The following is a 25,596-nucleotide window of genomic DNA, read 5'->3' as shown; positions in this document are numbered from 1 at the left end:
ACAGCGGATTACACACCGCATCACTTAAATGTATTAATATTATATCTGCTATTCAACATAACATTAGAAGAAATTATGTACCTTAACATGAAGTGCAACTAGATGGAAAAGCATAATGTGAAGAACTCAATACTGGTAATAGAAGACACCCCTATTGACACCAGTCCAGAAGATTTTCTTTGGCCAAATGAAGATGCCACACCATCACCCAGCCCTCAGAGTGACAAGCAATTTCCATTTTTTAGTGGCTGCTCCACCCTTTCACAAAGCACAGGATTTCCTTTAGTTGTCATTTAAATATCATGTAAATCTGTAAGGATCTGGGCTTTATGAAAAAAAGTCTATGTGAAAAAAATGTCGTTCTTCTTACTTCATATTCTAGTTTTACCCCACAAATCTCGGGGTTTAGTTGGAAAACTCTGCTTGGCTTGTAATTCTATGTAGTTGTGAAGGAGAAAGGTTTTATTTCAGTCCACTGTGTCAGGCTGCTTTCATCTTTATGGACTCTTGTACTGCCCATTACCTGAATTACTTGCCTGTCACTGTAATGTAAATTCTTAAACCTACCAGCAACAATTTTCTAAACCATAATTGTTCCAGTAATTGAAACTGCCTCAATTTTGACACTCAACAACCCATTGTTTGCAACCGAGTAATTAAATGGAAGGTTTAGCTCAAAATCCTTTCCTGTTATTTCCTGCAGCAATTTAGCTAAAGTACCAACTTCTCTTCAGGTAGGGGAATGGCTTTGATTTGAAGTTGGTCAAAACTCAGATATTACTAACCAATGTCTTTTGCACAAGTACAGGAGGGAAATAAAAAATAATTACAGGCATATTTAATATGATTCAGATGATTAAAAAATGGAAATCACCAACATTAGCATGTGAAAGTACAAGCAATCAGAGCCCCAACCAACCAGCAGCAATACTAAAAGGCAGCCCCAGATCCAAGAAAGAAGCTGTTTGTTGGATGCATTAGCTCTCTCTACCTTACTGAAATTTCGTGGCAAGCTGTTGCAGTCAGCCAGCTAGAAGGGAACAGAAGAACATTATACATTTGGAAACTTCACAGAAGAAAAAAGTTCTTTCATAATCTTAGAAATAACTCTATCTTTACCACAGAATGACTAAAACAAGCATGTAGTATTTGCAGTACTTGACAAGATAATACCACTCTTTGAACTTTAACCCCATTTGCCCATATTAACCCCACTTTAACCCCATATTAATGAATGAAGTCTTGCAGAACCCATCATTAACTACACAAACATTAACATCTTACTATCCTGATTTAGAGCATTGTGACCCCACAAACAGTTGCTAAAGCTTGATCAACTTACTTTTCTTCAGATATTTTACCATACCTGCAGAGTTCAATGGCACTATCAGAATACACCATTCTGTAAGAACAACCTGGCCCAAGATATCCTTAGTAATCGCAGCAAGCAGCAATATTTTGCCCAGGTAAAGCAAAGAAACATATCTGAAATACTGTGCAGCAGATGCTGCAAAAAGCCTGCCTTGCATGAGTCTCACACAGGCATCAGGGAAATGGCCCTGGTTTCTTCTGACCTCAGCACCACATACAAGTGACCCTTTCAGGCGGCCTTGTGCTCCAGCAAATGTCCCACACCACATGACTTTGCACAAAGATTTCCTCCTTATCTCATTAATCCATGTTTTAGGGTCTCATGAACCAGGAAGTTGAGGGATGGGCAATTTCACTGTGTGAAGCTAGCAAATAATTGAATTAAGGTTCAGTAATTGCAGTTATCACTACAAGACATATTCAAGCAAAAATAAGCTCAGCAAAGCACATATCTGACTTTAAGTATATGTGAAGAGTCCCATTAGCTTCAACAGCATCTATCAGGCAAGCTGGAAATTACACACGAGAGTGCAATAAAAAATCAACGTCTTTGATTTTGAAAGAACTCTGCAAATAAGAAAAAAAAAATTATGAGATTAAAACTATTTAACATCTTCCATGTCATGTAATAATATGAGCTTTCTGTAACAGGAGAGATTAAATTCCTCTACACTGGTTCATATTCCTGTTGTACATGCAGTGCATCCAAGGATCATTCCTTCAACTGGTGACAAAGGCTTTAGAGGACGACGGTCTGCCAAGGCACCTATTGTCCCAATTCTCTCTCCAGTATTCAGCCAGCAGGTCATGAGCACAACCTCAGCCAGCTTCAGCAGTAAAGCCATTTTCAGTTGTTCATGTGGAACTGGAAATGGTATGACCCTGAGAATCATGTTCACAGTCCTTGCACAGCAGCAGCACGGGGAGCTATAAGGGTGCATTTTGGATGTTGTGCCGTGGCTGGATATCAGCTACTCACAAACGTAATGCAGGAACAAGCATCCCCACTTCTGCCTATGCTCCTTCTCCTCATATCATGCATTGTATTCATACAAGCTGAAGGAGCAGAATTCATCTGGTTGCAATGGTGACAACTGGAATTCTCTATTGTCAGGGGAGCTAACACCAGGATAAGCTTAATAAATATCAGGAGACAGTCAGTAAGAAGCTTAGCAGATTTTGCCATGTAAAACCACCCTTGAAAAATATTTTTATTAGTATCTCAGTAGGGTACAGGCAATAAAAGCAGTGCAAGTTTCAAACCTCTCTATTCTCTATAGCAACTATGGTAGGGAACTTTAGTACACTGTTAATATTCAAGAGTGTCTGTATTTTTTCCCTCTTGTTTTAGATCAGCAGAGAAAGATCAATCCCATAACTCATGGGAGACTCCGATAATCAGCTCAAATCAAACTGCAGTACATAATTATAATCACACAACTGGCAGGCTTTGCTCAAGAGAGAATATGGGCTGGTGCAGCTGAGATTCAAGCATCACAGCCTATAACCCAAGCAGAAATGCAGCTCAATAGTTAACAAAACCAAACAAAACCAAACCAAACATTGGTATGGTCTGTGGCTTGTATGTAATGAGTTTAAGAGTCTCAGACTAATGGAACCCATCCGTGGCTCATTAGCACCAAAATAAATCTCTTCATTAGGGATGTCAATGAAGAAGCTAAGGAATGCTGCCCCAGTTCCGCCAGACCAGTGGATATAGATGTGGATACACTCAAATAAACTCACTGGACCATCTCCTGGAATCACCATTCATTTTCTTCTGTTAACTGCACTTCAGGGAACAAACAAGGCCAACGGGAACCACCACATCTACTCCCCGAAGCTCATCCACAGCAACACCGCTGGGGCTGCCTTTAAGACACCCCCCACATCCCATAAAATGAGGGAGCTGGGAATGAGGAAGGCAAAGACCTCAATCCCCTTCTCACAAATCAGAAGAGGTCTCTTGCAGGCTTTAACTAATCTGGGACCAAGCTGGCCAAGGGCTCTGCTGGCCACCTCTCTCTTCCTTTGGGCAGCACTCAGGGCAGGATGGACACTCAAATCCCCCTCTTCTGGAGCACCACTCAGATGTTCAAAGCTCTCTACTGAACCAGGACTCCAATAGTCGGGAAGAATCAGTTAGAGCCAGTCCAAATTTTTATGCGATAGCTTGAATATTCTTTAAAAGTCTCCTACAAAGATTTAATTTGCATTTTTGGCTTCATCAACAGCAAAACAAAACTGAAAATTTTGTCACAAACTTACAGTTTTGGGTGAAGCCTCTTTTTTTCTCCTCCCCACCTCAAAGCAATGAGTGATTAACATCCTTCTCATACTTCCCCAAGTTGTTTTCACATACCAGACACCAAGATTTTCTTGAGCTGATCTTGAACTTGGCATTGAACTTCTTGCAAAAATCTGGTTTTAAGCCTCTGCAGCTATTGTTTAGTTTCCCCTTAAAACATTTTTCAGTCCTTCTCAGATGGATCAGTCACTGAGAATCTGTATACTTTGAACCTCTCTACAAGTTACAAACACAGAAAATGCTGCTTCTTCATAGCCTGATCTAACTGCAGTTAAGAGGTTTTTCCCTGACCCTGTCTTCATATACAGAAAAAAGTGGCATCTCCTGAAATTATCACAAAGCTGGTTAAGCATAGGATATGACTAATCCTGCACTTCACAGCTGGAGGTTAAACTGAGCCTCATTAAACCCAATGTCCTTTCTTACCCAAAACAGAAACAAATGGGGCATGGCAGAGTTTTGCATGTGTGCATCTCTCACACTCACACTCTTACACAGAAATCCAGCTCCAGTCCTTCGAAAATTTTTACTCAGTTGAAAGAAATGATATGATTATCTCAAATTCCTGAGATTCAATCGATACTGTATGTTTCTGTCTGTAGTTTGACTTCTGGATTCAGAACTCCTCAAATTTTTATTTCCTAGGTTGTTGGGGAACTCTATTTATACATGCCAGGTGGCACTCTTGCAAAATCCCTTGATTCCACAGGTGACAATCCCAGATCACACACTACACCACCCAGCTTTCATGACAAGTTGCAAAAGCTCATTTCTGCCATTGATCCTGCTGTTTAGACAGGCTGCTACCTATGAATAGGAGGTGAATACCAAGAGAATATTTACTTTGCTAGATAGCAGTCCAAGACCCTGATGTCCAAAGTCAAGAGAAGGAACTCTATTGTCTTAAAGGGCTTGAAAGTATTTTGGATGCAAGTCGAACTGCTCTTACAAAACTGTACATTTCTTATTTGGGGAAAAAAAAACCAACCACATTTTATTCAATAGATTCATATTGTATACTTAAATCTCAGGTCCATTTATTTGATAGCAAATTGCTCAGATCAGTCTTGACATTTTAAATCATGTAAGAAGGAGGTGAAATGAAACACACTTCGACGTAGTGCTGCCACAGCTAAGGAAGCTACATTTCGTGGATTCTGTTAACATCTTTTGCATTTACACATGTAAGCAATGCAATGCAATTACAGGCCTAAATCAAAGTTTGGAGAGTGGTCTCATGAAAGGCCCCATGAAAATCTGGTTCTGCATGAGATGTACTCCAAAATGCATGGAGTCCAACAGAAAGACCCACCATTGACTTCAAAGAAATATTTGGATTAGTCCCCAAATATGCATCTCCTTTTTGATTAGTTACAATTAATATGCATCTAAACATTTAAACAGCGCATAAAAATGGTAATATAGTAACCTAGGGCATGTCCCCTTCAGTACTCTGAATTTAAACGGAGACCAAATGAACTGGAAAGCTTTCATGTCTGAGTTGCTTTCTATTACAAAAAAATCCAATTTCCCTTGTGAGACCTTAAATTAAAGCAATTATACTTATCTTCCTCACACACAAACAGTAGGTAGACTTTGGGGAAATAAGACAGGTTTGTAATTTTGTTCCGCTTTGTGTGGAATGTGCAACATTCCTGGCACAAGCCATGGCCTCGCAACAAAACCCTGTAGCCGCAATTCAAGGAGAGGCCCAAATGTTAAGACCCTATAGCAGCTCCGAGAGCCAAAAGGCAACTCCACAAGCAGGATCTGCTAATGGCAGACTTGGCACAAAAGTGTCTGACAATAAAACAAGAGAGGAAATTGCACTCTGACTCTCCTGGAGCCAGCCAGCATACTGTGGGCAATTTCTTTTTCTCCTCCGTCCTCTGCTCTTCAGAAAGAGATCAAGCTCTCTGCTGAACGGCATTTACATTTTTGTTCTTTGCAGTACTAACAAGTCTCAGGTTCTCTTCAATCCTGGGGTCCAGTTTTTCCCCCTCATTTTCAGAACAATATGCTAGAAACTGCCTGCTGAGCGCATGTTTGTGCCAAGTTCACATTTGCCTAAGAAGAATTGAGGCAGCCTGTAGAAGCCCTCGCCATGGAAGTTGCCAGTTCAAAAACCTCAGCTCTGCTTTAATAGCAGTGTTTACAGACATTATTTACTATTATTTTACTATCTATCTGTACAGCTGCAGCATTCTTTTAATTCAGGCTAAGTATGCAGTTTCTTAAAAATAAGACTAACCACAGTTTTCAAGACCTTCCAGGGATGCTCTAAGGAGCTTCCAAGGATACTCTAAATCCCCATCAGCTAGCAGCCAGATGCTGAAATGCTGTGAAGTGCTGGTAATAGTGAAGTCTATTTGGCAATTTTAATTAAATAATTTTATGTTCTTCATAAATCCCAAGAGTCTTCCACTCCCCAGAGAAGAATTTTTTGTATTTCTGATCTGGACCAGGGGACCTGAAATTTTCCCTGAGAGATACACCAGGACCTCATTGTCAAACATCCAGTTACTCTGAGTGAGTCTCACCTGCCCAATACATCCGCTCTGTTCAAAACTGGGCTTTTTGAAACAAAGGTGTACAACATGCCCTTGAGCAGGAAAAGGCCTCAGGCATTCCTGTTCTTAAGGGAAAACCCAGACACAGCTCAGCAAAGACTATAAACCAAAAGAAGTCCTGACAGACAGCCCATCATGCTATGCTGTGAAGAGGAAGAACAGGGTGATGAGTCCACAAAGCCTGTAAGCTTCAGTTTTAGTTAAAAGTGCCCAACCCTTGCCATTGTACAGAATGGCTGAAAATGCAAAATAATGTGAAAGAATGGCCACAAGTTTGTCACTGTTATTATCTCTAAAATGTATACACTAGTTATAAAACTAACCAGAATTACCTTTGGAGCTCCCAAAACTCGTAAAACCAGGTTTCACAAATCTTGAGGGGAAAGGGTGTAATTACAAACTCATTTTTAGTTTACGGGGCAGTGTGAGGTGGCTTAAGGGGTCTATTTTCTGCTTAGACACTTTCAGCTCAGAGGAATTGAAAGCAAATATGGTCTCTCATCTCAGGGGTTATATCTTAGCAATATGGAAGGCACTCTCATCCGAGGCAACCAGACACCACAAAAGAGACATTAACACCAGCTCTTCTGGGCGCTTTCTACAATGACACAGTGGAAAAGCAGGACTTCTCCCACATGATATTGCACAGATCAATTGCATGCACACAGCAGAACTTAGTGCACTTCTTCCACAGAGAATTTGAGACTATAAAAGTGATGCCTGTGAAGCTCTCCAAAGCCAACACACAACCCTCGGAGCTTACACTCATCTTCATTACACCTTGACTAAAACTTCCAGAAACCAGGTACACTTGTGAGAAAGGCTGACATCATCCACCCCAAGACACTGAGGTCCCCACCTGCCCTGCAGAGGCTTTGCCACTGTGCTTACATCACAGAGACCTACCAGCATCGCTGAGCAGGCAATAAGGGGCCCTTTCTGGTAACAGCATTCACTACTGCATCTCCCCAACCCATATAAACCAGGGCAACAAAAGCTGTGCACTGTTACAATTGTTGCCAGGGATTTTGCCAGCACAGTAATGCTATCCAAGAGCATGACTTTATAGTTAACACAGCCATGCCAGCAAAACATTACAGTGTAAACCTGAGTCAAAGAAAGGTATACAGCTGGAGCCGCTTCTGCTCAGAGAAAGGAGATTGGGAAAAGCCATGATTACTGATGGGTTGGCAATGTCAGAAGCAGCTCATTTTCCAACTGGAAATATAGGCTTATAAACCAAAGGCACCAAATAAATCCACACATGGCTATCTTAAGTAACATCCGCTTCTCCACTGAATTTCCTCCCATGGCAAAGTGTGGCTCTTGAGATGGTACTTCTTGATCTCCCAAGGGGAGGAACAGCTTTCGCCATTGATCTGTTCAAATGAGTCACCAGAAAAAGAGAACTGTGAATCCCAGCACGCCTGCACTGTACGTAACACAGCGCAGAGCAGCTGCCTCGGCATGGGCTGGAGAGCTCTTCTTCTGATGGAAGAGAAAGGAGATTTTGTGAGAAAAAGTGCAGGCTGGGGACCCCTGCACCAACTTAATCCCATACCTGAAGGTGGTACAAAGACACCACCTCTCAGCATAGCTTCCAGCACCAGATGCTGAAGAAGATAAAGCAAGAAATCTCGCTCAGGATGCACCACCTAGCAAAGAGGCATTGTGTCACCAGACACCGTAATATAAATCCTCCTGTAAACTTGCAATATCATTTGCAGCACCGGCCTTCTCGGGTGCCTCTGGATGAAGCACCATTTCAGCTCTATGTTTAGCACTTGGAAAGAAGCCAGAAAGACTTCCATAACCACTACTGATTTGTTAATCCTTTAACGCACAGGCACTGTTTGTTACTTAGGACGTGAGGTTTCATCACTCCTCGGCATCCTGGTGATAGAACTTCTTGACACCAGACTGCAAATATTATTGCAATGTCAATACTCCCAGGGAGAAAGCCAAGCCGAGTTAAAATGTGACTTTGGTGTTGACAAGCCAGTTTGGCACTGCAGAGTTCAAACAGCCAGGATCACCAGGCAGCTTTAAAAACAGAAGAAAGTTTGCCAGGATCCTTTTTGACTAGAGTCTTATCCTAAGATCCGCATGGGAACAGCTAAACACGTCCCAATCAGATGAAGCAAGTAAGAATACAGTAAGTGGATTACACTTTTCCAGGAAAGTGCTGGGAGCAACACGTACATATGCATGTGAGTTTGTGCCTATACAGATTTTCCTCATCTTTCTCATTGAAAAAGAAAAAATCCAAATCTAGGTTTGTAGCATGACAGATTTGGAGGTGATACAGCTCAGTATTCCCAGGGAGTTCACCCAGACCGTGGTAGCTTCAACACTTCTCCTGTTGCCGTAAGGAAAGCTGTGTATGATAAAAAGAAGTATTCCTGAGCGTGACCTAAAATAGATCAGATCCTGGTCTTTTTGGAGGGCCATTAAGACATCACACATGGGCTGCATGGAAGGTCACAGCCATGCTGTCATTGGCACATGCTGCTGCCGGGGAGGCAGCTGCCCTTCACCATCGCATAGAGCTGTTTTAAAATCATTTCCCTCCTGGATTCAAACACCCATAGCGACACAGCCTGAAAGGTGAGGACACCTGAGGAGAGTTGCACTTAGAGGAAAAGGCACAGCCTTCCCATCCAGGACAGCAAGAAGGGGAAGGGCTCACGGGGCTGCTTCAGCCCCACGCTCTCCTAGACTGACTGGGCTTCACCTTCCCAATGCAATAAGCCCAGGCAGCTATTCAGCTCCTATTAATTTACCACCGACTAATTACCAGCCACGGGTTTTTTTTTTTGACCTCATAAGGCAGATCTGATGGAGTAATGTGCTCAGCTGTGTCAGGACAAAGCTGGGCCAAGGGCACATCAAGCCCATTCCTGAATCCATGTGCATCTCAGCTGCCCACACACAGCCCGTCTGCTTATCAATAGCTCCAATTAAATGGTCTTGGGGTTTCGACCGCCACCAGCTCACTCAGGGTTGGGAGAAAGACAAAGGGAGTTAAAATTGAATTAGCAATTGATTAATACATGAAGCCACTCGGTAGCTGTTGAGTTGAGCACCCTTTTGGGGCTTTAACCCTTTGGTGCCCTGTGAGTTTTGTTTCACAGCTAGCAATGCCAATGAGTACACTGGAAATTTGGGGTGAATGTCAAAAAAAAAAAAAAAAAAGCTCACAGTCAGGTTAAAATGTGTATTTCAGTAAAATCAAGGTTTGACAAAATTATTTTATTGACATTTCAGTAAGCATAGGTCCTTCATCCTTTAACAGGGATGTTTTAGAAACATAGATCCTGGAGGAGGCCATTTTCAGACTTGGTGAAATGCAAAGAACAGCACAACATAAACTGGCAAAAAGGTATTTTTTCTTTTAAATAATTAGGAGGGTTTTTTCATTTCCAGTCTTTATAATTGGAAAGAATCTGGAACAAAATGATCGTGAAACTCGGTGCTTGAAGTAAGAAGCAAAGTATAGAAAAAACCTTTAAAATGCAAGGGAGGTAGAACAGACAACAGTGAAAGGATGCAAAGAACAAGAGAAAAAGGCTAGCTCTTGCAATAGTTTAAATAGACAGTTGAATTCAGCAAAGCTGCCCCTGTTTACAGCAAGCACGGTGTTTTATGGGGGCATCCAGGGGACATACCAGACAGAATGACTGTTTTCTTCCCGCTGCTTGACATTGCTGTATACAGGTAGGTAAGCACCAGGAGTGATCAAAAGCCCAGTGGCACGTGGAGTAGACTTTGAAGGGCAGATGCAAGCAAAAAGTGCCAGTTTAGAGAGTTCTGTTCAGATTTAAGCAAGATCTCAAATAAAAGCTGGGAGCCAGCACCACACAAAACTATTCCCAAGGCTGTCTTTTGACTACAGCCTCCTCTTTCAACAAGATTAAAGTCAATGTAAATGGGCAAGCGAGACAAAATCCTACAGCAAGGGCACAGGCAGCACCACACTCTCGCAGCATCCCCAAAAGCAGGATGGATCAAGCTGTTCTGCAGGGAGGCGTAAATGCATCTCCGAAACACACACAGACACTAACAGAGGGTTCACCTTTTTTCCTTTTCCTCCCTTTTTTTTTTTTTTGACAAAAGGAGACCAAATTCTACCAGTGGGTGCTTGACATGAAAGTCCATTATGCTCTTCCCTGTCAGGATGTCCACCAAAAGCCTTTGTGCATTCAAGTGGGCAGTCAGACACAACTATAAGGAAACAGGAGAACTAAGCCACATTAATATCTATTAGGCAATAAAAAACCTACCTGGGAAAGAAGCTTGTTGTCATCCTCCAGCAGTTTCACTTTTGTTTCAAGTTGCCTGATATAGTTGGAAGACGAATCTTTAGGAAAAGAGAAAAAAATACATTTAAGCTTCTTGTGCTACAGGCAAGTACTGACAGACAGTGATACGTTTTCCCACTCCATGGAAGGCATGTTCTAGAAAGACCAAACGAATAAAATCCCAAGTGTATAGGGTGAGGAGGGGACTACCATGTGAACTCACGTCAGTGCCACTAGGTTGTGGAGTGAGGGAGTAAAGAAGGAAATTGAAGTTGAAATACTGTGTTTCATAATTGTATAAAAGTAATTTCCTAGCTTTGAAAGCCATTCTCATTCATCTAAAATGTACCAAAATACTCAACAACAGAACAAGATGTTTCCTTTTAGGCTTGAACAAACAACCTCTCCACACACATGCCTTTTTTCTTTCAAAAACATCTGAAAACCTTACAAAAATAAGTGGCTGGCACAGCCCTACAAGGAGATCACTGCCACAACTCCCAGTGCTGTAAAAGGGGAAGAACTGTACACAGCAAGGCCACAGAGCTGCAGCATGCACACAGCCTGGTGCACACAGCAAGTGCCTGCCCAGAACATCTGTTTTTTCTAGTGGAAGCACATAACACCAAACAGAAAAATTCCAGGAGAATAAAATACAGAAAACCCTCACATAAAATGGTAATATTCGACCTGCAAGAATGTAATGGCCAGTTTTCCATTGCAATAGGACAGCAACACCAGATAGGGTGACTTGGCATAGAAGATAACTTGCTGGAGAGCTACGTGGGTGGCTTACTGCTCTCCAAAACATCTGATTCTTGTTTCGAAATGTGCTTTGAAGCAACACATTTGCAAATTCCAAGGGAAGAAAATAAAGGAACCTGGGATAACCTTTTCTCCATTTTCATTACAGCTTAGTGGTTTGCAATAGTCCCTTCCAGCCACCTAGATGTTCGCAGAATTTCTCCTCCACTTTGGTAGCAGATGCTGTGAGTTGTTACAGCAGCAGGAAAAGGGTTTTGCAGCTTAAGTGTACAAAAACCCCCAAACATTTTCTGCACTGCTAAAGGGGCTCTGCAAAACGGAATTATATTTTACCTCATTTCATTTATCATGGTATGACTGCAAAAGCCACTATTCAACCATAGGGCTTCTCACCAACCGTGAATCAATGAGCAGCTGTGCTGATGCTGGCCAGTGTGTGTTGCTGATTGCCAGCACCCTTCAGGATCAGCCCCACCGTGGTTAGCAGGCACCACTGCCTGCATCTCCCCGCACACGAACACGCACCCATGCACACACATAAGGTTTAGGCTGGCTCTGTGCTAAACAGCTTATCTTTGCCTTTGCCAATACCTACCGAATGCACTCAGCACAAGCCTGGATGCTGTTTCTTGGCCACTCTGGGGGCAGTTTAGCAGAAGAGCTAGCATGCAGGCTATAGTTAATCACTGAGAGTGCTTTGACCATTCAAGAGAAAAATTGGAATATGCTTGAAAAAGTGCTGCCATAGACAAGTGCCAAACCGCACATAAAGGAACAGCAGGATGGATCAAGTCAAGCGCCCATCTAAAGCACAAACACTCTCAGAGGAAACATGCTCACTTTTTTGTTTGGATTGTGCTTCATCCAAACTGAGGAAATCCAAACTGTCCTCATGAAAAAGGTTAAGATGACACTGTAGGAAGCTATGTAAGTTCAGTGAATAGTTCAACTGGTGGTAAGGTTCACAGCAATATCACCTTCAGCTGCAGGGACCACAAACTGTCCAACAACAACCCCAACGCGGGAGGGATCTCCAGGTCAGAGGAGAAGAGGGCAAACCAGGTAGGTTATATAGGTTATAGAATCAATCCATAGCACCTTCCCCGCAAAGGCCTTGTGCCAACAACATCTGAATTTAGTCATGCATATCAAAAGGTGGTGAGTATCATGCTGCTGAAGATTAGTGCTTAAGTCAGCAAGATTCAGCATCAGCTTGAACAACTTGCTGAATTAGTAATGAATCTGTCCTCCAGCAGGACAAGAGGGGAGTTTGAGGCTCTTAAATACAACGCCAGGAGGACTACAGGCCTCCACACTTTACTAACTCCTACAGGACCCAGGCCACCACACTTTATTACCTTACCCCTAAATTCAGTCCAATAATACTGTTTGGCTAAATACTTCCAGGAACAGCCTCCAGGTCTGTCTGAAGACAACCAGAGGCTCTGCCATTCCACTCATGTGCTGGATACAACAGCCTCCATCAGTAGATCTGGTCAGATAAGGTGTTCTTCCCCCTCTGCCCTGTACCCGCATGCTGCCAGGGCAGCAGCAGGGCCAAGTGCCTCTACACAATGAATGCAGTGATCCTGATACAACAGATCCTGATTTTTATCTCAAAGTATCAGGGCATTCAAAGCAGCTTCAAGGAAGGATTCAAAGTGGTGTCAAACAAAGGCTCCATCCATGCCTGCTTGGGAATCAGAGATATGCCTCTGGATCGAGTGCAGCCTCTGCGAGCATAATTTGCGCAGACAGCAACACTTGCATGAACAACTGTAAAAATGTTAGATAATGCTAAAGAAGATCTCAATGTGATGCCGGTAACAGACACAGACGCCACAAGAACCACAGCACCAACTAATCCTGTTGCCTGTTAGTAGCCCAAGCCTGTTTCCCAGGTGGCAGAGAGCCTGCTATATGCAGCGTTCCCCCTTACCTTTGTACTCTCTTACCACTACTAAGTGTTTATATTGTGAACCACCACACCACATCCGCAGCAACCAAAAAAACCCTATTTCTGATGCAAACAAGCTCTTTCTCAGAGTTCTGTGCCCATGGAGAGCAGAGAAACTGCAGGAGGTCTTCTCCAGCAGCTCTGTGTTCAAGCACAGTGGGAAGTTACCCAAGGTGGAGGCAGGCAACCTGAACCTCATGAGCAACCTCTTCAATATGTGGTTGTGGTGGGTTCCAGCACTGCTAACAGCTACAGGAAATTTATGTTAAGTGGATGAACGGTGTCACAGAAGCTGTTGTGTTCAGGCCCCGAATGCTACAAGGGCTGACTGGTTGGTTGATGGAAAAAATAGAGCATGTCTGCCAAAGAAAAGGAAATTGAAAGAGAATTATTTCCTCACTTTGGTTTCATATTCCTCGCAAAAAAAGGGTATTCCTTGGGAAGGCAATCCCTGCATCCCCATGGCTCTCTACAGTTACCCACAGTATTGAAAGCCTGCTCTGAGATTCACTAGAATTCTTCAATCACCACTGTTCAACCCCAAACCATGTCCAATGTCTGACCTCAGCCAGACAACACCCCACAGCAACATAAAATATATGCAGGAAAAAAAGAAAAAAAGCAAATGAGCTGTTCTGTCAGAAGAAGATGCTCCATCTCAGGCAAACGCTGAGAAACAGCACTCAGAGCCATCACCATTGTTACTGTGCCCTCACAGACTAACTGCCTCCACCTGCCTGTGTTGAAGTAGGTGCCAAGTGAGCCATTTGCATCTTGATCTTGGGTTTAAAAACCCCATAGTTCTCATAGCAGCAGGCAGTAACACTGCCGGGCTGAGCAGAGAAACTCTAGGCTGCGTCTCTCCCATATTAGATCAAGAAACACATTCCCAACATTTTTCTGCCTCTGACCTTCCTCTTATCAGAGCTTCCCTCCTCTCCTGCCTCCCCCAGAGCCGTAGGGCAAGGACAGCCCTGCTGACCCACCCAGAGAGGCAGCAGAGCTGAACCACTCATGGCTTGGACCCCCTCACCCCCTTCATTAGAAATTAAACAAAATGTCCTCATTGCCTTGTCAAAGCCTGCCACACGCTGTGAGGAATGCTCCACCTTCACCAGCCCCAATGCACTCTGCTCACTGGCAGGAGCAGCTCCCAGACCTGGGTGCTGGGGCGTACCGCCAGCACACCCACCCAGCCACCACCTTGCAGCACCGACTTTGAGTCCACCCATGCCTGCTGGTGCCCTGCCACTGACCTGACACCTTGTCCTAGCCTGGCTGGAAAACCAGCCAGCTAGCTCTAGCACAGTGAAAGGGAGCTACGGTATCAGGGAAGCAGACAAGGCCAAAGCCACACAGCCAAGGCTAAGCAAGGTGGTCAAGGATAAGCTTTTTGGGAGGACGGTCTGGCACTCAGTGCCATCTGGGATGACAGCAGTGCCAACATCCTCCTCCAGTTACTCCTCAGGGCCACAAGCACAGCTGCATGAGCAATGGGTGCCATAGTGGACCAGATGGCACCAGAGGGAAGGAATTTCCCATCAGAACACCTCACCTCCCACACAACACCCTCCCTGTCACAGCCAACCATCACACTGGTACAGAAGAGGAAGCTGGGGAGAGAGACGGTATCATGCCCTCCAGGCTGCTACCTGCAACAGCAAAATGGATGAAAACCATAATCACCATGAGCCACTGATCTCTTGTACAGTGTAGATGCTTCAAGCTAAATTGTTCACAGAGCTGTAAAACCTGAAGTCCCGTTTCTTCACAAAGCCTTTGAAAAACTAACTGGATGTAGCGCCACACATTTTCTCCAAGAGAGGTGGAAGAGTCACATTCCAGCCTAAAAAAGAGCATTACTGTTATCCACCCTCCTCAAGATTTACTGTCTTAAATATATACTCCACCTGGAACAGGGTGTAATTCAACTTGGATGTAACCTAGCTGAGCAACTTTTCTCCACATAGATAAACCACTTAATACTCATTACAGCTAAATTGAGGCAAGACAAATCACTCTACCTTGTTTTAACTCAGCCTTTGAGAGAGCAGGGAACCACTTGGCTCCTGAAGCATTTTTAAAAATAAATTTGAAACTGTTTTAACAATGAAAACAAACTTTCAGCCTGCAAAGCACAGAACAGTGTTGTTTGAAGAGGCACTTGGAGATACTGGAACCATTCTGATTCTCATAGGAGATTTCAGAAGAATGTGTCAGAGAGGTAAATACTATGAATTATACATTTATTTTGATAGTAGCAAAATAAATGTTTTTGTTTCCTTCTATGTCATTTCTCCAAACCACAGGCACACAGAGCAGAGGTTTGTGTGATAGCTACATGGTTGGGATTGAGACACTTTCATTTAAGACCTTTTACTAACGAGGTTTTAGCATTGAAATGAATGAATGAAAAAAATGAAATTGCTTTTCTTAGGGTGGTTCACAACAGAGCTGCAAGAAAAGGTTATTGTAGGTGTCCGTGAGACAAGAAAGCTGCCAAGAGCCCTCTTATGGGACTCGCAGCAGGATGGTTCCTACGCCCAGCCTGGGCAATATGGAACAAGTTGCCACGAGCAGACGTGAGCCAACAGAGGTGCCTTAGTCCCCTTCCACAGCACCCCACTGAGGTTTGGTTTGTCTTTTTGACGTCTGCTACAAAGAGGGGGTTACGCAGTGTCTGGATGGGGTGCTGGCTGGCAGGTCAGGACCATGGTGCCCCATTCCAGCACTGTCCTCACATGCACCACGGGGGTGCCCCACACCCCCAGCAGCAAGGCTGGACACCTGCTGCCTCACGCTGCATTTTTTCTCCAGGAGCTGCTTTTACTAAGCATGATTTGAGACAGTATGCACAGCTATATTTTGTCAATGATGTCCTGCAAACAAGGCTCTTTCTGTCCTCATAAAAAGCAGCATCCCTAACACGATTCTCCATAATCCAAACCCAAGGAGGAAAGATGCAGGAAGGAGTGATGCTGTGCCAGGTTAGCACCTTGTGGCCAGCTGCCACCTTCTCCTTCATGTGATGAGATGCTGACATTTTCACTTCCTTCCCTTCCATCAAAGATTGTCTCATAAACAGGCCTTCACCTGTGCTCAATAAAACATTTTGCTGTTTGTCGGCAGTTTTGTTATCACACCTCTGCTCTTCAGCAGCATATTTCAGATGTGTATTGCTCTCCTGGTTTTGCTTCTTGACACAGACAAGCAGGATGAAAAATAGGCCAGTACTCTTGTAAGGAAGTTGATTTATCAAGCCAACAGCACTCTTCCAGAGCATCTGGGAAGGAGATGAATCTCACATATCTTCATACACTGTCATTAAAGCAAATTACTGAGAGATGGACAAACCCACCACCTTTGCCCACCACCTCTGCCCACCACCTCACTGACCTAAACCCTCCTTCTCTTCTCTCAGGTCTGGAATACCTTACGCTGCTAACCCCAATCCCCATGCCTCTCCAGGTAGGAGTTTGTGCACAGTTTAGGATCTCCCTTGGGATATGGTAAGACAATACGCAACGACAAGGTCTATGGCAGACAGAAGCTCCCAGCCTTTAGTAGCTTTGCAAGATATTCTGCAAGCAAACCATACCAACCTGCTCTATCTCTTGTCCCTCCACCTCATTCACTGTGGGTTGTGCAGGGAATAGTTTCCTCTGCACTCTGCTGGGCAGTGTTAAAGAGGTGTCAGGAGGGCACTTACAGAACTAAGGCCAAATGTCATTATTTCCATAGCTGAGATGATGCAGCACACTTCTACTGAATAGACACTGCATTAGACTATGTTAAATAACTAAAAGGCTCATATGGAGCACCCAAAGCCATCCATGATAACATCTGTCTTTATAAGACTGGTAGGATCAGACCTCATTTTTAAGGTGCAGGTGATAACTCAGGTATAGAACAGGTATACAAATGTTAGTCAAAACAAGAGAGAAGTGTGTTATCAGTCCAATCACAAATAGCAAAGAAATCTGTTCTTAACTAATACACATTTTTTTAACTCAACTCTCACAAGGCAGTGGTTATCCACTGGCGATGTGCTGTGCTGCTGCTAAATGCTGCTCTGGCAGGATGCAACATATGCCACTGCAGCTATTTAATTAACATTTCATAGCAAGCCTGTAACTATGAGCTCTCAAGTTTTTCAAGACCACACGTTCCCAACTCAGTTCCAGTTCATTAGGCCTGTCTGGGAGCTTAGCGGCCTCAAGTCAGTCTGTAACCATTTGATAAGGTCTCTCCTGACTTGGGTTTTTACACCTCCCCACTGCAACTTCCAGCCATGACATCATCTCTGCACACAGCAAAACATCTGCCTGTGACAACTGTCAACAGGAGCTCAAGATATCCTGATACCAGGATTCCATTAGGAGGCGGCTGATAGTGAAGCAGGAGCGCGTGCATGTGTGTGTCCATGTACTGCAGCGCAGCTGGAAGAGAGCTGTCTTGTCCCATCAGAAAGTGGCCACCAGTTTCTCCTTCTTTGCTTGGGTGACCTTTACATTACAATCTTCACGGGACCTGTCTTTCTATCAAGGAATAGCACAGCAGGAACCACTAGAATCGCTTCCATCTCAGGATGTCTAACCCACTCAACCCCTAAAACCTGCTTAAAGGGAAGGTAGTAAGTCTTGTAGTGTGACACCACACTTCCCCTCTCCTGAGGGGGACAACTGGTAGCGGCTCTTCTGCTGTTGGGAGTGGGAAGGGACAGACAGTGCTGCTGCAGCTCTCCAGGGCTTTCCACAGTTATCCTTGTAAGAGGATCTGCTTGCAGAGCATGGCACCTTCACCAGCTGCCCGGGCACACTGTGCAACTACATAGATGTACTCAGTGAAGGATTGCCTGAATGCAGAAAGGACAATTCTACAACAATATTCAAATCATAGGTGGATCAGAGCAATTCTCCCTTCCAGACACTGTAATACCAGCATTTTGCTATCAGCTTTTCCTAGCTGATATGAAGGCAGACAATAAAAAATGCAGAAGCTGGAGAAAGTACAGGGCAAGATCAGACTGACAACTGAACATGATACTGTGCTCATAAAAATTTGTAAGAGAGGAAAAGATGAGTATTATCAACAAACTGGAGGCTTTTTGACTGCCTCATGCCTTAGTCAATGTAACTCCATCCAAAAAGCTTTGCTTTCCATGTCAGAGCTGCCCTGCAGGATCTTCTGCTGTTGCCAATCCAGGCAGAGTAAAGCCATAGCGAACTGACCAGTGCCAAAGCAGTGAATTAGGAGATCATCATAATCTTCCTTATCCTGTACCTCTCTACTATTGCCACAGATGGGCAAGGGCTGATCTACCACAGTATGGCTTAAGCAGGACCTTCCATGAGAGTCTAATTTTAGATACAGAGAGATAAATCCTCCACTTCTCATAGACCCATGGATTGCTTCTCATTGGTGCGATAGCCTCCTCGATGCACAGGAAGCAACAGCCAGACTCTCTGCTCGAAGTTTGGGCCCTACCAGCCACTTGTGATGGACTCTCCCTTAGGGGAAGGCAGAGGTGCACAGTAAGTTGTGTCACCAGCGCTCATTTGGGGGCTGGAGCTGCAAGTTACTCACCGCTAATGGGATTCTGCAGCTTTAATGATTACGAAAAGGTTAAAATGACCTGCCAGGCACCCTCAGCTGTTTAAGCCTCTTTTCCTTCCTCGTGCTGCTTTAATCTTGATAGCACAGTCACGTGACCCAGTCAAAAAAAGCCCCAAAGCCGATTAGTGGCTTTCCACCGGCCACAAAGAACTCAAAACATTTGGGATGGTTTGGAGGCTTCAGAAAGAGTAGCCTGCTTAGCTCCATGCCCTCCTTTTGGCGGCACTTTGATGAATGCTGCAGCCTCTAGAACTCACCAAGAGGCTATGAGCCCAGGGGAAATCCCTGAAACCAAGGGGACAGGCTGTACTCATTTCCACTTTCCATCTAGTTACTTAATTCCTCCCTCCCACCTCCAAAACTCAACCCTTCCCACCTGACTTGGGCTACTGCTGCAGTAGCCGCTGTCCCATTCTCTACAATAGCAACCAAAGGCTTACTAAGCCAATCCCATTGCCAGCATGCTACACTCAAAACCTCTGCCAAAGGCAACCTAAACTTTTGTGGCAGCATCCTTCAGTTCCTCATACACAGCAGTTCTGTAAGAAAGGATCCTGGGGGCTGTTGCAGTTTGTAAACTGTGCACAAATCAGTGTCATGCTGGGGCAAAAGCAGTATACAGTGATGCAGAAACAAGAGCCCTGTATGTAAACAGGGAGAATAATCCTCCTTCATTGGTGCTATTAAAGATCTTGAACAGGGATCTGTGACTAGTTTTAGGCATCACGCTTCAAGACTCATGCGGGCTAGTTGGAAGGAATTCAGGAGAGAAATAAGAAGGATCAGAGTGTGGAAAGCATAATCTAGCAGGAGAGCTTAAGGGAATCCAGATTGTTTAACTTGGAGAAGAAAAGACCAAACACAGATGTAGTAATGGGTTCAAATATGTAAATGATTGTCAAAAAAAGATGAAGTGAATAAATTGTTCTTCATGTCCACACAGCAAGAGCAAGCTCCCTAATAACAATTTAAGGGCTAGAAGAGATTGCCTTGGGAGGTGGTAGAATTGCCACTGAAGGTGGCTTTCATGAGCAGGTTAGACAAACATCTCTCAGAAGTAGTTTAGGTATCGCTGAGCCTGCCCTGAGGCAAAGGGATGGTTAAGTGACCCTGAGAGCCCTTCAGTTCTGTTTGCCATGCCTATCCTGTCCAAGTATCACATGAGAAAATCTCAGGCTATTTATTTCACTTACATTCGAGAAAGCAAGCACCACAATTAGTTGAAGGCAAAAATGGAATCATTAAACAGCCTTTGATTGGCATGTCAGTTCAATAAATCTGAAACCATCCACACATTTTGGTTTTCCATCACCTGCAGAAAGTCTCACCTAACTGCACGGTGGCTGGCAAAGAAGAAAGCGGGGCTGGGAAGACAGTGTGGAGAAGAACAAATGCTGGAGTAGGGCCCTCCAATACTAATAGGATGTTTGCAGTAAAAATGTTATACTGGAAACAGTTGGATGTTTTAAAATACAGCCAGAGATTTTAAGAGTTAGTACCTCCACAACAAAAAGAGAGTTCTTATCTTTAGCATTATCATTTCCAGCTTTCCCAAAGAAATTCACAGTCCTAAATCACAGAAGGCCAACATGCATGAGGCTCGGTATGACTATAGTAACAACATATGGTCTCTAGCCGAAAGAGCCTAAAAAAGAGGAGCTCAATAAATACAGACAAGCTGCGGAATGCCAGGAAACCATGTGGGTTAGGAAACAGCCTCAGCAGCACTGACAGTCCAACTGCGGCCAAGGCTCATAGTCACCGTGACAGAGGAAGGGGCTGGAGAAGGCTACAGACACAGCCGTGACCATGTCTACGAGTCTTAGGGCAGCACAAGGTAAAGTACAAAGTACAAAAGTACTAATTTGAAAGTACGAAGGTGCTAATTTGAAAACTGAGTATGTGGGGGATGGAGATCAGGTTGTCCTAAACTGTTGTAATAGTCCAGAATAAGCTGCTACCTTTGCTACCTTCGCTACCTTCCCCAAAATAACCACATGATCTTTGAAGATAGGAAGGTAGCTATCAGCAGCGCAAAGATTCTTGAGTTTGCACCAGTGAAACCAAAAAGAGTTGCAAATGAAAGCCAAGTTGGGTTTAGAGCCCTTTCTCACTGTCACAGCCAGAAAGCTCTGGAAAACAGGCTGATGTGCAATGTTTACACACCCAGGTGCCCTGTTAGTTACCTCTTGCAAATCCATTGAAATGAGTGCAAGTGTATCCCGGAATCAGCTCCCTGGTTTCCATTTGGCACTACTGCTGCTCCAGCTCTCAGCAAGAAGGAACAGTGAGCATCCACAATCGGTATTTTTCTCTTTGAACTCATCACACTGACCAAAGCTGCACAAGACATTTGCCCCCATATCTGAACCCACCCAAACACATGCAGATTTGATCCCACCCTTGAAATATTTGGCACAGTTGTTGCATTTGCAAAAGCTTCACCGAATTTGACAAGACCTTTGCTAAAGTTTCTCCATTTTCACAGCAACTTACTGACCATCAGTGGTTCAAAAGCCTGTGGGAAAGACACCAGGCTAATTAAAAGCCTTGTGAAACAGAAGAGTTGTGAATGAGTTTCGCTTTGAAATTTTAGGTTTGTTTGAATCCTTCAGTAATTTCTCCTGAATAGATTAACATTACCTCCTAGGTAAGAAGCACTGCCAAGTTTCAGATGCTGTAAATCTTATGTTTGACATTGCACATACAAATTGGCAGGTAGGATTTATGCAGAAATTCCCACTGCCTTCGAAAGAATCCTGCTTAGAAACAGATAGCACAAATCAGTCCAGCTGCAGAAGTGCTCTCTTTAGTTTACAAAACTACTTCCTAAGCAACCTGCAGGGGTAAAGGCAGATTACCAGATTAATTGATGGTGGGCTTTTTTTGTTAAAAGGGTAAATAAGAAGATCTTAAATATTTGCTAAAGTCTTTCTTTGCAAACATCAAGTTGAAACTTTTGGAGGCTCTGAAATGCATTTCGGGTTGTAAATCTGCTCCCCTCTTTTGCTTGGGAAGATTCTTCTGGACAATAAACGCAGCGAGCCTGGAAGAGGGCTGCATAATTATCCACTTCACACAATGAAATCCAGCCTTTCCAATGCGGTCAGGAATCCAAGCTGCGTGATAATTAAAACTCAAAAATCCTATTCCGTCCAGAGAGAAACTGAACTTTAATTTCCACTCCTCAAATACCCCCACCACGTCCAGGAAGTCCCCTATTAAAAAATGAATCTCATAGATGCAAATGATGCCCTTCTGAGTACTAACAGGAAAAATGTAACTGGCAGTGAGAAAAAAATAATGATTAGGTTAATGAAAAATAGGCTCTATTGACTCGGGCCACTCGACCATTCCTGATGAGGGTAAACAGCCCCCTCTCGTTCTTTCCCGCTCCCCTCGCCTTTGTCTAGCGCGCACGGCAAGGCTGAGAGCAGGAACGCATTCAAAAGCGATGCCTCAGTGGGAAAAGGCTGGAGTCAGATCAAAGTCCTTCCACCCAGGGGCCCGCCGGAGCCCAACGCTTGCTCATCATGTGCCCAGGAATTTGTTATCCCCCCCCCCCTCCCCGTCCAGGCTGCCCCACACCCCATCCTTAGCCCTAGTGCTGGCTGCCCCATCTCTCCCCTTGTGCCTAAAGAAGTGTAAGGTAGCAAAGGTGCTGAAAGTTGCTGGCCTTTTTCCAGCAGAAAGCATTTACCCAGTCATGGCTGGCTTTTACGTACCAGTAACAAACCTCATTCCCACACCTGCGGCTGGTGCGGAAGGGCTCTTGCCCAAGTGATGAGCAAGACGCATGGCTTCATGGTATCACCCACTGCTGCCACACTAATTGGGCTGAGGGCTGATTGGGAATTTTTAGGTAAAGCAGGTTTTTATAGGAAAATACTGATTTATCAAGAGAGCATTTTTTAACACAGGCATCCAATTTCATGCCATTTTTAGCTCAGGATGAAATTTCTGGTCAGACCCTCAGAGAAAGAAAGGGAGAAAGCCTAAAATAGCTGTGAGCCCATGGCTTAAGGCAATCGCCAGAGAATGTCTAAATCCCTGCATGCTAAGCTCTTCTGGAGTTGGGGATTGCATGCTTCTGTGTCAAAGACGCACAAATTTCTATGGCCAAGGATACCGAGCCTTGCTAAACTGCAGGCAGAAACCCTGCGCCCAGCCCTATTTGCCAAAACTAACTACAGTTGTAGGGCTAGTGACTCCTACCAGCTAGGATGGGTACCTGCATAGGTCCCAACATTCGCCCATCATTCCATTCTGAATGAATATTTTGCGATTAGCTGGTTTAATGTGCTGGTCTCTCGCAGAAAGCCAGTGCTTCAGGAAGCAAAACTCTGCTGTAGTCCAGAGCACCGAGGGGACCCTGGTCCCCCCTCTGATTTGGGGTATTTTCTGAGGCAGTTCTTCTCTCTTCGCCTACCCAATTCCTCCTTTCCACCCAGCAGCACAAAACCATTCAGCCTTGTGCTCTTCTACTGCAGATTGTAGTTAAACATTACGTGCTGTAATTGCCTAGTAATTTAACTCACTTAAGTACTAACGGCAGCATGATGGTGGGAGGAAGGTGTGTTTCTTCCCAAACACCTTTAAGGACTCAGTACAGACAGGAAAAACAGCCACACATGAAACCAATAAAGTACGTACAGTTAACTCATAATACTTCAGTGTCGAGCTGGGTCATAGAGGAGCTTGTTTTTGCCATCGAATTACATGAATGGAGCCAGAGGCTGTTGCCCATATTCTTACACAAGGATAAAGCACTGCTTGTTTTGGAAAGCAGTGTTGCCCCAGTTCCTACCTGCCCCCCTGTCCTGCCTGTACCCGCTGCCCTGCCATGGGAGTTAGCAAAAGGAAATTAAACCAGGAGAATGGCTGTCAAGTGTAACACGTTGGCTATGCTGAGCTAGCGTGGGCTTTGTCAGGGCCAGCTGGGAACAGCAGTAGGCCAGCCAAAAATATGCTATAACCCAAAACTGAGCAGAATAGGGACTCCAGATACCTAAGCGAGTGACACGTGGTATGGCTTAAGAATCTGAGTACAGTAAACGTATAATTAATGCCTGGAAAGAAAGGCTAGACAATACCTAAGCATTTCCTAACTGCACAATGTCTAACGGGAGTAGAAACAAGATGGAAGAGCAGATTACAGTGTATCACTGTGATGGATTGAAATAATGAGACAATAGGAAACAAAACCTGGTTTAAAATAAGTTAATGGTACAATGCTACTACAGTAAATAGGATAAATCATTTAGAAATAGCAACTCAATCCTCAGATAAATCTCCCTGATAACTGTGACTTACTCTGATGCTGCCACCCTCAGCCAGGAGTTCTAGGAAGTGCTCTACAAAGCCAGTGCTTGCCAGCCCTGACCCTTTCCATGGGATGCTGAGCAACTCCCGCTGCGAGGGAAGGTGGCTGGGGAGCATCCCGCAGGATGTCTCCCAGCAATTACAGCAAAGCAGGGAACTGCACTGTCACCTTGCCTAGGGCAGCCCAGGAGAGCCCAAGCATTTGGCCACCAGGGAGAATAAAATCAATCCTACACGATTCAGAGAGCAGGGAATCGGAAGAGCCTCTGCTTTCACAAGCTGAGTGGTTCCACAAGCCGAGTGGTTCCACAAGCCAAGCGGTTTCACAAGTGCTTGCTACAGCTTTGCAAAAGGACTGTGCAAACCTTCCCTGAGGTTACATTCAGAAATTAAAACTATGCAACACAGCCAGCTTTGCCTGTTATTTATTAACAGGTTCATTACCTCTCACTCAAGCCCTTTGGACCGGTGGCTGACCGCTCCCCACAAGGCAAGTTAACATGCGCTTCCCTGGGTCTCCGAAGCGGTCCCCCTGGCTGACTCTTGGCCTCGCCGCTCCAGCAGCACCAGGCGCCTGCAGGATCCATTGTCGCACACTGCCTCTCAAATGCATATTCTGCATTTTGGCCCTGAAGAGTGGGCTCTCAGTAGCGTGGATCCTGCTCACTTCGGAGTGCCACATTCGTGAGTTGGTTCTGGTTACACACATCATGGCAGAGCTGGGGCAAAGGGAAGGAATATGGAAGGGGACCCTGACAGGAACGTCTTCCTTCCCAACCACATGTTGCTCCAGGCATCTCCTGTCTGCTCACTGCAGAGGTGCACCTGGGGCTCCTCTGTGTCTGCATCCCAGGACTACCAGAGAACTAGTAAAGGGGAAATGATCTTATTTCCACAGGACAGTTCTTTGTCAAAAGAAAAAAGACTACTAAGCACAGGCCCCCTAAAGCCACTGATATCCCCCATCTCCTCCCCAAATAACCAAGTGGGCTCATTTTCTAGGGGTGCATGTTGCACAGAAATGAGAGATGAATCATTACACCCAAAGATAAAGAGGGTTGCTTTGGTTCAGGCTCAAGGATAGGGAAAGAAAATACATGTGTGTTCAAGGTAACACCATTCATAAAAACATAAAGATGTTTCAGATCATCTACCACTGAGGTTCCCAAACTGTTTTGCTTGCCAATTACTCTCTCTTGAGAGATATGTCCTATGCCCTCTCTTACAAGCCAGGCAGTATTTAGAAAGAGTATTCTAAAAGACCAGTGAATTCAGGGAGTGCTGTCTTGGGGCCTACCAGAGCCCTGCCTCACACTGGGACAAGTCCTTGCTGCTGGCTTACCAGTAACACCTTGCTTTGGCAGACAGCAGTCCACAGCTCCCCTA

The 25,596-nt window shown here is 44.5% G+C and overlaps 1 protein-coding gene across 1 annotated transcript in view; it reads right to left on the bottom strand.

The window, feature by feature from the left end:
- Window positions 1–25,596, bottom strand: part of CCDC85C (coiled-coil domain containing 85C) — a 107,280-nt gene that overhangs the window by 28,743 nt on the left and 52,941 nt on the right. Inside the window, exon 2 of the mRNA XM_030482708.1 lies at window positions 10,533–10,609. Coding sequence (XP_030338568.1) covers window positions 10,533–10,609 — 77 coding nt within the window. The remainder of the gene's footprint in view (window positions 1–10,532; window positions 10,610–25,596) is intronic.

The sequence above is a fragment of the Strigops habroptila genome, chromosome 4 (assembly GCF_004027225.2).
Source record: "Strigops habroptila isolate Jane chromosome 4, bStrHab1.2.pri, whole genome shotgun sequence".
Lineage (NCBI taxonomy): Eukaryota > Metazoa > Chordata > Aves > Psittaciformes > Psittacidae > Strigops > Strigops habroptila.
This window is presented reverse-complemented; position numbering and strand designations above follow the sequence as displayed.